Raw genomic sequence first — 13,777 nt, forward strand, 5'->3', positions numbered from 1 at the left:
ATTCCCCTGCTGCCAAATCACCTAGAGAATAGAGACAATGGTGCTTGAAGAAATGCAGACTCTTCAGAAGTTGATGTTTTAAATGAATTCACCATGAATAAAGTATGTCCCATAGTGACAGCTTAAAGGTCTAATTTATAAAAATGTTATTAAAGTACATTATTTATACCTGCTTTTGTGGACTTCTGCTCTTATCCATGACTTTCACAGTGTATGGTTATAATCATAGGCAGAGTGTATTATGAAAGCATTAATTCAATCCGAACTGTGGTGAGACTACGGTATCACCACAATACAACCCTAGATATATTAATTTAATGGTAGAATTTATTGCACGGGAGTATTCTCTTTTTAAAAAACGAAAAGAATGTCTTCCATCTTATGGCCTCAAACATCTTCTTTCATTCTGCGGTTCACTTAAAAGGTTGACTAATTGGCACTAACTTTTAAATGAAATATTTATCCATCTACATTATGAAACTTAGAGACTTGGGTACTGAGTTGTGATTTTATTATGACAATGACATTGGCTTTTGATATGGGCTAAGAAATATTTACAAGTACTCTGCATTTTAATTAATCCTTTTTCTGGTGCATGCCGGTAGAAGGTGATGTTTAGCAAATGCCAATTCAATTATCTGGCATATGCATTTATTCTGATAACGTGGAAAATGCCTTGCTACATAAAAATTTCCCAGAGAAGCTTGAAGTAATGATACATAAATAAAAAGAATCTTTACTCAGAATTTTAAACATGATTTGCATATTTAATATGTATGAACCTTTAGGAAAAGGCAAAGTAGAATTCAATTGGTTTATTTCTAATTCTGGAACTATCAAAATTTGACTTTTTGACTTTTTGCTTCTGATTGGATGATCTGTGATGGTATACTGGAGTCACATTTAGACAGAACGTGAATGTGTTTCTCCCTTCGACACTAATGTACCTCTAGGAGTCATAAAAAGGGGTTCTTTATAAATTATACTTCTAACACTGAAAGAAAGTGTTATCTTTGATCTTGTAGGTAAAAAAGGAACGGCTGCATCCAATATTTAATAAGATGCAGTCATTAGTAGACAACTACTAATTCAGCATTCACACTAGAACTACTCATTGACTTTCTTTAGCATAGTAACAATCTCTTAATAGCTCTGAATAATGACAATCTTGGAATGCTTGGCATCTATACTTGCAATGAGAAACAAATGACAAAAAGAAAGCTATTTCGAGTATAAGGTAAATAACACTACTAACTGAACTATTAACTAAAATTAACTATTCTTATAGCTGCCTCAAACAGAAAAGCACTGAATATTCCATTTCAACAACTCTGTACTTCTACATAGCTTTGTTATTTGAAATGAGTACACTTACCAGAAAAATATCCAGAGATGTCCAGTTGTTACATGGCTATGGCTAGGCATTTGAGTTTCCACCTCTCCCTCAGAACAAGACTTTCTCAGATATCTGAAACAGAAATCTTTCATGAAGTCTGCAGGTAACGCATATTGTTTTCTGTGTCCTCTAGACTTCCTGCAACCACTGGGTGCAAAGATAGTCTGAGCACCCTCGCTGATACAAACACTCAGAAAGGGCAGTGGAAGTTCTGTTCCCAAACCACTGCCAGACAAATGTCACCAGGCTCCAAATGCCTGTTGACAAGAGGCAGATTTGAAAAGCAGTTAAATCAAAATAGATATTGTTAATGGTTGGGTGTATTATTTCTAATGAAACTGAGCACATGAAAAGAAAACAAAAAATTATGTTAGCTTACCTGTTGTTCCCTTTCTCAGAAAATATCGGGAGTGCCAACAAAATGTGTACACATGACTTGTATTCATCTGTTGTTATCGGTATATATTGAGTATTACAATTTTAACACAGTTTTTCTTTTCTTAAAATATGTATACATTTTTTTTTTTGGCACTCATCTACAGTTTGAAACTTAGAGACTTGGATACTAAGTTGTGATCTTATTGTGACTATGGCACTGAGTTTTGATGTGGACTAAGGAATATTTGCAAGTACTTTGTATTTTAAATAACCCCTTTTCTGGTGCATGACAGCAAAAGATGATTAACATATTAATTTAATATATTAACATTTCACTGTAGGCACTAGATGATTGTTTGGTTCAGAAAGCTCAAACTATCTTGTTTATTAGTTATAAACAATATTAGCAGCCAACAGTTTTATGCATTTACTGTGAGCCAGGCACTATGCAGAATGCTTTATAAACATTATCTCACTTTGAGGGAGGTATTATTATCTTACAAATGAGGAAAATAAGGCTTAGTAAGATTAAATCACTTGCTCAAAGTCACAAAGCTATCTGGAGGCAGAATTGATTTAACAGTAATCCTTCATTCTAATCCTGGTTTTCCTTTCGTACTACATTTTTCTAAAGAAAATATTTTAAATTTCTTCTCTAGAAAAAGAAGGGGAAAAGAAGAAAGCTGAGAAGAAAGTGACTTCTGAAACAAAAAAGAAAGGTAGGTATTTAAAAACTGTCCAACACATATACTGATTAGTAGCCATTTGAAATGCTTCTGGTAAAGTCATAAAGCTATTGTTTTCTAGGAAAGAAATCCCCTTAATAATCTTATTATTATTGTTATTAACAAACACTCTTGAGACTTATAACTATTTCAAATAAATTTGAAATTGATAAAGTTTTAAAAAGAAAATTTGAGCCTAAAATACCTTTTGAAAATTGTTATTGTTTTTGTTTTTTTCTTTCTTAGGAGTAGCTGTTTAATTCTAATTTAGTACTTTACTTGACTATGTATATGAATATGATGACTAGTACTCAATTCACTCAATTTAATAAAACATGTTTTTCCAAAGAGTGAATTGTTTAATGTATAAGGAGGAAGCTAGTTGATTGGCTTGCTATATCTTGTTCTTTTTAGACTTTTTTTTTTCATATAGTGCATACAAATTCCCAAGTGAGCCTTAGAGATTTCTTAATTTCTGTCATGCTTCCAGTGGCCTGATAGCTCAGGGAACATTTATATATTTCTTTAAAAATCTTTAGAAAAACTATTGAATTATACTATACCTCACAATGCCATTTAATGTTTCCACTGTCACAAAGACTTTTTGACCTTAGCTAAAATTTGCTCCCTTCCTGCGGAGGAAGCAGACCAAAACTGCTGTTCTGTTATGAAGGTGCCAGTTCACTCATATTTGACATGATTCATGGCTCTGATTTAGGATTACTCTATTCGAGATCAATTGGATACCTTAATGGCAGTCATGTGTGCCCTAATATGTAAGAATTAAACAGACAAAGGCTTATAATTTTCTCATTTTACTACCAGAAAAAGAAGATGTCAAAAAGAAAACTGAGAAGGAAACTGCCACTGATGTGAAAAAAAAAGGTATTGTACTTCCTTTGTTTCCTTAGTCATGTCATGTTCAGGATGTTTGCGTCAGGATGTTTGAAGGAATCTTGAGGCAAAGTAAACAAATTGGATACAGGTACTTCAGTCTGTCCATGTACAGACTGTCAAAGTTAAACAGGGAAGGAAGACTTTATTCAACAGAGACAAGTGACAAGAACACACTGAACTCAGTTCCATTAAAATAAAATGCAGACCTGCAAAGGGATGGAGGGAACAGTTGCAGGCCATCTCTGTTTGCTAACTGGCCTTAATCAAAGAAAAAGTAAAATCTCTCTTTTCTTCATGACAAGAGTGTAGTTCACAACTTGGATCATGAGACTCAAAGGAGTTAGGTTCTTACCCGCCCCCACCCCCATCCCACCCAGAGACACAGAAACTGGGAAATAGAGGTATCATCTTTGTTGATGGTTACATTTCAAATGAATGACTCCCAGGTCCCCGAGAAAGACATTCCTGAGTTATAAAACTGGAAAGATGTTTTTAAAAATATTTATACTTCAAAGGAGCAGAGAAAAAATTTACAAGTTTTCTAAAGTAAATGCTCTAAGAAAAGGGACAGCAGGAGCTTAAGGTCAGGACGAAGACAGTCTTAAGTTTAGAGAAGCTGAGGGGAACTTTAGGCCATTTTTGTGAAGACATAATGAAATTGAGAAGAACTGCATAGAATAATAACACCAATTGGCAAATATAAGAAGCTGAGAGAGAATGATGCATCCCAATAAGAAATAGGGTTGTTCAACAGCTTAGATTTTTGCTTTAAACTTAATTCTGCTTTTATTCTTGTTCAAACATAAACATTGATTTCTATTCAGTTTAAGCTTAAGTCTAGGTAGTAAAAAATATAATCATCTCAAGTATTATGGTTTGGTGATAAGGGTTCTTACCCAAATATTTCCTCCACTAGTGTCAGTGATACTTGAAATCCCACCATTACAGATATTCCATTCCTTTGAGTTATGAAGGAATTGGCCTCTATTAAAATACAAATCTCTTAGGGCCTGTGTATATGGGGTAACAGATTAATTCCTCACATCTATTAACACTTAAAGTGAGTGAGATTTCCAGATCTTCCCTGCACAATAAGCTGAAAACAATGCCCTAGAAAATGAGTCATTAGGTAAGCTTGCATGAGGGAGAGGTTAAAGGTAGGGTATTGTCTAAAGAGAGCAGGCAGGACTGGATGACATTAGTAAAAACCCTTCATTCCTAGGAAGTAATAGTGAAGATGGGAGAAAATAAAGATGTTGGTGAAGGACCCTGACAAAGGAGACCATAGGGTGCCAAATAGGTATTGCTCTAGTAAGTAGCTAATAGGAATTATAGAAAATCCCTGATGTCATGCTATAAGTGGGATTAAAAAAAAATTGTAAAACTCTGAGTTGCATGATTGTATGCTTCGTGAAATGTCCATAAAGACATAGACCGGCATTTCATGGGTCTGGCAGTTAATTGACAATTACTTTAGATTTGAATTTTATTATTAAGGATATCATTGTATAGTCTATTTCAATACTGAACATTTATTCATTTAGTTTTGTTTAAAATGTTCTTTATTTCCCTGATGAATATATATATATATATATATATATATATATATATATTCAGTAAAATATATATATATATTAAAAATATATGTGTATATATATGTGTGTGTGTGTGTGTGTATATATATATATATATATATATATATATATATTCAGTAAAAAATATAGTCATCTCAAGTATTACAGTTTGGTGATAAGGGTCATTACCCCAAATATTTCCTCCACTAGTGTCAGTGATATTTGAAATTCCACCATTAGAGATATTCCATTCCTTTGAGATATATAGATAAATGATACAGAGATAGATGATAGACAGAGAGATAGAGATAGAGAGATAGATAGATATCTATCTATCTCTCTATATATATACAATCATAAGAAAGGGAAAACACACTTTTGATCAAATGATGATACTGAGAAACTGATTGCTTGGGTCAGTGTATCTGTGATACTTACATGATTTGGTGCTAAGAGAAACACATTTTTCTTCCTGGAATCATCAGTTTTACTAAAGTATTTGCACCAGAAACTTGTGAATTGTAATCTTCAATGTATTTTTCATATGCATACAAAATCAGAAAAAAATACTTTGGGCAAAACTCAGTAGTGTGTATGTGATGGGTGTTTCGTTTTGGTTTTAGTTTTTGAGGGAAAAGGCAAAACATGTTTATGTACAGTGTGTGATGCAAAAATCTGATATTTCTATGCAACTGGAAGACCTGTGTTATTAGTTCAGCAGTCATGTCAAAGTGAGGTTGTACATCACTGGCAAGAGAACTGATTACGCCAATATCACGTTTTACAAGGCCAATGCTCATCCACTGAAGCAGAAACGTTACTGGGTGATGACTCAGCACATCCAGGGAAGGGCTGCTCAGCTTGTGCTGAAAAACAAGTTTGTCCTTCTGGGAACAAGTTTTCTGTTTGTTTGTTTGTTTGTCGTGTTTACTTTTGAACACACAAAATACCGTTTGGCTATTACAAATCAGTTCAACTTCCTGATGGAAATATGCATACGTTATTTGTTTATAGGCTCTTAGCCCCCAAATACTCAGAAGTGTGTGTGTATGTGTGTGTCTGTGATAGATTCAATTAGCGCTGATTTTTAACTTGTGTCTCTTTTCAGAGTTTAATAATTCTCCCAACATCTTTTCATGTGAGAGCAATATGGTTTAAAATAAACCAGTTTGAAACTTGTTATAAAAATAATAAACATTTCTTGAGATAAGGAGAGAAATTGAGAATGACCTGAAATCTTGAAGAACTGAGGGCCCATATGTCATTTCTTTCCAAAATAGAGAAATAGAGCATATGACATCATTACTCTAGCCCCAAAGAGTCGCAAATTTATAAGACATAAGACATGCCAGATGCTTATTTAATATACGGGTTTTATCAAGGTATTTTATTATATTTAAATTAACTTTTGTATTATTTATTAACATTTTATTATATAGCATAATACCTTTATTTATGTTATATGATTTTATTTTATTTATATTTTATTATTATGTAGATGTAAAGGAACCTAAGGATAAAATCCTATTGTGTGACAAATGAGCATTTAATGCTTGAAACTGATAAATCACACTTTGCTAATAATAATCTATGTTAGGGAAGAATGGATATAGTTTTATGACATAAATTGCCAAACTAGGAATTAATAACGATTGAAATTAGGTAACTGATATATCATGGTTTATTACAATAATCTCTTGTTTTGTATATATTTGAAATTGTCCATGGTGAAAAAAAATAACATCAAATATCCACTTAAAAAAAAACAACAAAAAACATTGTATGAATTAAAAAAAAAAAAACCCTGTATATTTTAGTGTTAAGAAGTATGTTTCAGCCTGAAGAAATACCATGAAAAAGGCAATCTAGAAAGGAAATACAAATTTTATAAAACATCTCCCTACATGTATAGCGACTTCAGTGTGAGACGTATGAACCACTCAGTATGAGCATAAGGGCTTCTCTACAGGGCACTGGGTGCACACAAAATCGTAGGAAGGACTGGAAGAATTGAAGGCAATGCCACTGGATCATTGAGCACCACAGCACAGCGGTGGTCAGGAAGCTGCTCCATTCCTCAAAACTGCCTCCAGAGCCTCCTCTTCACACCGACAGACTAGACACTGAAAATGTTGAGGCAGGCGTCAGCCACTTACTCATGTTATGTGACCTTATTTGTCAAAGCATTTCTGCTTTTCAGTCTCTGGTAGGTGCATTTATTTGGTGGAATTAAATATACTGCAAGTGAGTCTGGAAGATGCAGCTTTTTCACATTCCAGTTTTTCCAACTGGAAGGAAGGTAGAATGGAAATTGAAAGAGGCTATCCAAGGAAGCTACCAGAAATATTTTAGAACATACAATCTTTCAGAAATGTTTTAGAACATAAACTTCATAAAATAAGTGATGGTCTTTAAAGGCCTGAATTTTAGTGATGAAACCTATCTTTGAGTGCCTCCAAAAGTTGATGAATATGGCTCAACCAAGCAACATGAAAAATTTGGCAATCTACAGTGCTCGCACATCACACTTAAGTGTAGTTTATGTTGTTCTTTACCTAAACTGTGTATAAAAGAAGCATGGATTTTTTTCCTTTCTTTATTCCACAAGGTGATGTATCTGAAGAAATAATTTTCTTAGTGCTTGATGAGATTATAATGGTTAAAAAAATTAACAAGTTGTGTTTTCTTGTAATAAAACAATAATAAACTTGAGAAAATATATAGACCAGCATAAAAATAAGGCCAAAACCAAAATGATTCATTTCTCTCAGTTTGGCCTATTTGGAGTTATAAGTTATTATAAACTTTTTGGACTTAATTTTATTACCAACCTATGTGTCTATCATTTTACTAATTTTGAAGATAATTTTGACATAAGTGATAGGTGGTGGTGTAAAATTATGTTTCATTATCACATTTTACAATATGATTTAAAAAAATATTTAAATAGAAGTATAAACTACAAAAACGATCCTGAAAAATCAGACTAACTTTTCTGTAATAAGCTTCTAGAAAAGGACAAATTCACTCATTCATTTATTCTTGCATATATTTTTGTAGGAAATATTCATTAAATGCCAACTATATTCCAAGCATTGTCCTAGGTGCTGAGTACACAGCGGTGGATAAATGGACATAGGCCCTTCCCTAATAGATAATAATTTGATAAGGGAGGCACACGGTCAATAAGTGGACATAATGTCCATAAGTACCACTTAGGGGAAGGGTCATGGAGAAAACAAATTTGGGGGCAATGATAGAAAACAACGGATGGGGGTAGGGAGCTATTTAGGTAGAAGAGCAGGTTATAGCAGGCCTCTCTCAAAGACAAAATTTAAATTGAAATCTGATATATTTGAAGGATCCAACCACTGATGTGTGGCTCTTTCTGTGATGTGTGAATATGGTGTATCAGTCATGTGTGTTTAGATTTATTAAAAGTGTAATGGGAGATTCTTGAAGAGTGTTAGCAGTGGAGAAAAACATTCTGATTTATGTTTAATACAAGTATATTCGACTCTGGGTAATAGGTTAGAAGTAGAAAAGAGAAGAGGTAAGCCAATTAAAAGGTGGTGTCGTTTATTAAGATGGGGAAGTCTAAATGGGGAAGAGCTATGATGGAAACAATCTAGTTTCCTTTTGAGGATGTTAAGTTTCGGGTGTATGTGATGCACTGTCTAAATTTTGCATTAGGAACTATTTTAAGTGTTTTACAAATAGGAATTCATTCAATCTTTGAATAAATCAAGAAATAAACTATTATAATCCTGATTATAAAATTGAGGGACCTAAAACACAGAGAGTTTAAGTAATGTGCCCAACCAACGTCACATATTGGTGGTTAGTCAGGCCCAGACTTGTAACCCAGCCAGTGTGGCTCCACGGCTTGTGTACTCTCAACAGCTAGATATAAGGGTCTGGAACTCAGAGTCGATTCTGAAGTGAAACTATAGATGTAGTAATTCATATAGATCAGAGTTAATGCCCTGGAGATAGATGAGATAACCCAGAGAGATTGTGTCCAAAGAAAAAGACAACAGAATACAAAATCAAGAACTGGAGAATTCCAATATCTAGAGATTAGATATTTGAAAACAACGCAAGAGAGGATGAAAGGACTTTCCAGAGAGGTTAAAGGAAAAGCAAAGAGTTTAGTATTAGAGACATTTCAGAAATGGATGTTTCAAGACTCAAGAAGTTATCAATTTTGTGAATGTTACTTAGAAGTTATGACATGAGGGCAGAAAAGACAAAAGCAGTTTCTATGGAGTGATGGAATAAAGCCAGACTGGAATGGAGGTATAAAAATGGGGAAGAAAGTATAGATTTTTTTTTTTTTAATTGTGGCTGTATAAGTAAAGAGGCTTTTTGGTTTGGTTCAGTATTGCTTTAGGAGGCAAATTTAGAGCCTGGAGGACGTAGATTGATACACAAAGGGACAGGATATAAGTGGAAATCTAGGAGATAACTTAGTATTCTTTGATGAGCTCATCAGGGAAAATACAACATACTTTTTTTTAGAACTAGCACTAAAGACTTTCCGATAGTAAAAAGTTGTTTTAAGTTATGAAGAGGAATTCATCTAAACTGCCTTATAATGAAAGGCATGTATATTTGCAATATATACAATAGAAGATTAGGTGGCTTTGGTGAGAAAAAAAAATCCATTAGCAAATATATTGGGTTTAAAACCTCAATTTTAGGAAAAAAATATATCCAAAATGTCCTTGATGCTCACTGAATGGCAAAAGGTAAGTTTGTGGAAATGTACTTTAGCAACGTTTTTTTTTTTTAAATCATTCATTTGGTTTAAATATGCCACCAGAACTTTATGTTAACATATCTTTGTGGCGTTAAGTTGACCAGATAAGATTAATTCAGTATAAAGCTCATAGGTTTTATATAGGATACAATCATACCTATTTCCATAGAATATTTTCAGTTACTGTATGGGCCAAATACTATTAAATTCTGCATAAATTAAAACCTTTGGCTATTTAATTGCTCTGTATAAGATCTGCTTTTGTCATTGAGAAGTTGCAAAGAATCCTTTACAGAAACTTACAGCTTTGAATATATCATTAAGTTTTATGCCTACCAGACATAAAATACCATCTATTTTATTTTATGGATCTTTTGTAACAGATTGTTCTAGAACTCAAAATAATTTACATGGCAGATTACACACCATAAAACACATTTATATGTAATTAAAAGTAACTTCCTTGAAATATTTACATGTGCAGATATAATTGGGCAAGATAATATATAATAACTTTCATGAGTTCACTGTTAAATTTCAGCCTAAAAGAGCAACAGTCTATTTTCCACATTTACATTTTTGAGAAGATTACAGCTTTCTAATGCTCAACCCATTTCTTTCTCTCTATTTGAAAAGCACTTTATTATAGAAAATTATCTTATATTTTAATTTTGTATTTTGCACATATGTATTTGGGCAAGAGTTGACAAATGAATTAGCTCATTATTGTTTATTAGACACTTTGAAATCCAGACTAATATTTTTCAGGATTCTACATATCCTGTAGTACTCTACCAGTCGATATTAAGTTACAAAATACAGATAACTTCACCCACTTTTGAATGGATATTACAACAATTATATTAATGTATGTTCTAGATGAAATTATTTTAAAAAATTGTTCATACAGGTAAATAATTGAAAATCTGGCATAAATAGAACCTGACATAATTAGTAGTTTTCAGCCTTGAGCCTTGACTTGGGTGTTCCATAATTACAGGGCAATGGTAGATTGCTTTCAAATTAGTTTTTTGTTTCCAGATTGATTAGACTGCAAGTCTGAGTTCAGATGATGGCAGTTGGACTATATTAAAAACATTTACAATGCTTGAATTGCTTTGAAGACAAGAGAATATATTTTCAAGTGTTTTGTAATCATAGAAATCATGCAAGACCACAGTTGTTTATTCTCTTTAGGGTAAAGGATTGTGTAATAGAACAATTCAGGAAAGTCTGATGACTTGTTACTTAATATGGTATCTTTGATTACTTCATATCACATCTGGATTAGTCAAATAGAAACTAAACTGCTTCAGAACAGGTGAGAGAGAATTAACATCATAACATGCTTGGGATTTCTGAGATAATCCTACGTGATCTAGCTTTTGGTTTGAACAATATAAAAATGTGTTTGGGCGCAATGAAAAAAATAGATAAAGGCATTTTGGTTTAAAAAAAGAATTTCAAAATACATTCGAAAACTCAAAAAGGGAAAAGTTTTATATTAGAAACTATTTAGGTTGGGGAAAAAAAGACTTAGTATACAAGTGAGTATTTTAAATCTTTTTAATGTTTATTATGGATAATCAAGACTATCCTCCCACTGAGAACAGAAATAAAATCAGCCCTAAACTTGAGCATGAGAGAGTTGTGTTATATTTGTGACGTACGTTCAATAGGGAGAATTTTATAACATATGAGGAAGGATCAGTAAATAGTTTATGAATATTTCTTCTCTGCATGTATTGACATATCAAGTATTTACTATACCTATATTAAATACATTATTTTTTATTGCACCTTATATTCAGAATGAATTATTTTCTGGGGAAAAAAAAGAAACAAAATAATTTAACATTAAAACAAAGTGGTCTCTTGCAAGCATCCTAAATTAAATTTTAATGAGAAGATTATGGGGAATGACACAGAAAGTGATATGTCAGTTAGAAACATGTATTTTTTTTTTTTTATATTTGAAAATATGGGAAGATTTTGGCCAGTTTGTGGAGGAATAATTAGCCTGAGTTTTCCTTGTAATCTGAGATAAGCATTTAAGCATATAGATGTAAAAATCCAGTAAAAAATATTTTATTATATATTATAAAATCTACAGGATTTTTCTTGGTGTGAAAGTAAAGCTTACAAACATCAAAATAATATTACCTCAATTTCCCTCTCTAGGGATATCAAAAGCAGATTTTCAAACTAACTTAGCAAATTGCACCACTATAGATTCTTTTTAGTCAAGAGCACATTTCAGTAATAATAATAACAGTTAAATGTATTCACTCTTTCTCATTTAATACTTACAACAACTCTTGAGGTATATTTATAATGCCCATCTTATAGAAAGGGAAACCCAGGATTGGGGCAGTTCAGTAACTTGGCCATGGTCATCAGTTAGGAATGGAGCAAAGGAAGTAGGAAGTTCACCAAATAAAGCTCACTGTCTTTTGCAACGTGCATACATTTTTTTCCAACTCTAATTGTAGATTGCTTTAACTTTTCCTTTTTTCTTCTCTTCCTCCCTCTCTCCTTCCCTCCCTCTTTTCTTTTTTCCTTCCTTCCTTTCCTCCTCTTCCTCCTCCCCCTCCTCCTCCTCCTCCTCCTCCTCCTCCTCCTTCTTCTTCTTCTTTTTCTTCTTCTTCTCTCTCTCTCTCTCTCTCTCTCTCTCTCTCTCTCTCTCTCTCTCTCTCTCTCTCTCTCTCCTCTAATTATTTTGAGATCATATTGCAGAGAGGCATAAGCATGGAAAAGATAAAATAAAGAAGCTATATTATCAGTCTGATTCTCCTTTTTCTTTTAGAAATTGTTTTTCTTCATTAACTCAACAAATATTTAGTAAGTATATTATATCTGCAAGGAAACCTACTACATACTAGAGATAAATCAGTGTAAAAGACATGGTACTTGTTCTCAAAGACCTTAGAACAGAGGCAGATAAACAGCATTTATAAGGTACTATGAGCACTACCACAGACACAGAGCTCACTCTAAGATCAAGGAATGAGGATAGAAATTGTGGTAGGCTGGTACCATTAGAGATTTAAAACAGGGATGCTACAGACTTAATGTTACAAAGCATTCAACCTAGATGCATTTAACATATATTTAAACAGGATGGAGAATGGAACACAAAATATTTTAACAGTGGTTAATCACTGGTGATACTTGCTCTCACAAGTGACAGGCTATCTAAAATAGGAAATTTATTGATTTATCCAACTGCAATTCTAGAGTAAACTATCTTTGAGTTTTGCTTGATCCAGGTGTCAAATGATATCATCAGGATGAGGTTTGTCTCTTTCTATTACTGTTTCCTCGGTATTGGCCCACGTAATTGCAAATTGATTGGGCACATCAGTTGTTACCTGCCATTCATCTTCTCTTGTTCATGACCTATGGGGGAAAAAAAATAGGTTGACTTTCGGAGATCCCAAACAGAAAATTTGATTTGAGTTATACTTGTCCTTATGGGCCCATTCCTTTGTGTTAAGAGTGAAGGAATAACTTAATTGTTTTAGTTTAGGCTATAGGTCCTATCCCTTGAACAGAACAATTAAATGAACTTTGCTTAAGATATTTGGACTATAATTGGAAGGGGTCATTGATTGTATCAAAGCTAGATTAATGTAATAAAACCACAGTAAAATGGCAATAGTTTCTACATGAGAAACAAAACATAAGAATTCTTTTCAAAATTTTTAGGTAGTGGGAATATGGATGATTTTATTTTTAAAATTTATTTACAGAATAGAATAAGGGAAAACTTTTTAAGCCACCATCTATGGACAGAATGCTTATGTATTTTAGAAAAACAACTCAACATAGGATAATGTAATGTAATGTAGACCAAGAAAACAAAATGAAATTGTAGATTTCATTAATTAAAACATGTCTAGGATTAAAGTGTGAAATACTTTCATTGTACTTTGTAGTATTAGAATCTCACTGGGATAATAGTCTTTAATTTTAGCAAAGGTCTTTTGAAACGAACTAGATAATATTCAGAAGAGAGTACTTTAGAAATGTGGATGTATAACAT

General features: G+C 32.8%; 1 protein-coding gene and 1 long non-coding RNA gene across 4 annotated transcripts in view; one reads left to right on the plus strand and one right to left on the minus strand.

Annotated features, from left to right (window-relative positions):
- LOC308495931 overlaps positions 1–1,578 on the minus strand; it is a 57,833-nt gene extending 56,255 nt beyond the window's left edge. For all 3 annotated transcript variants that reach the window (XR_013993079.1, XR_013993080.1, XR_013993081.1), the window contains exon 1: positions 1,376–1,578. This is a non-coding gene — a long non-coding RNA (uncharacterized lncRNA). The remainder of the gene's footprint in view (positions 1–1,375) is intronic.
- TRDN (triadin) overlaps positions 1–13,777 on the plus strand; it is a 343,597-nt gene that overhangs the window by 168,234 nt on the left and 161,586 nt on the right. Inside the window, exons 11-12 of the mRNA XM_081044419.1 lie at positions 2,434–2,493; positions 3,325–3,384. Of these exons, the coding sequence (XP_080900545.1) occupies positions 2,434–2,493; positions 3,325–3,384 (120 nt within the window). The remainder of the gene's footprint in view (positions 1–2,433; positions 2,494–3,324; positions 3,385–13,777) is intronic.

The sequence above is a fragment of the Rhinolophus hipposideros genome (assembly GCF_964194185.1).
Source record: "Rhinolophus hipposideros genome assembly, chromosome: 3".
NCBI lineage: Eukaryota > Metazoa > Chordata > Mammalia > Chiroptera > Rhinolophidae > Rhinolophus > Rhinolophus hipposideros.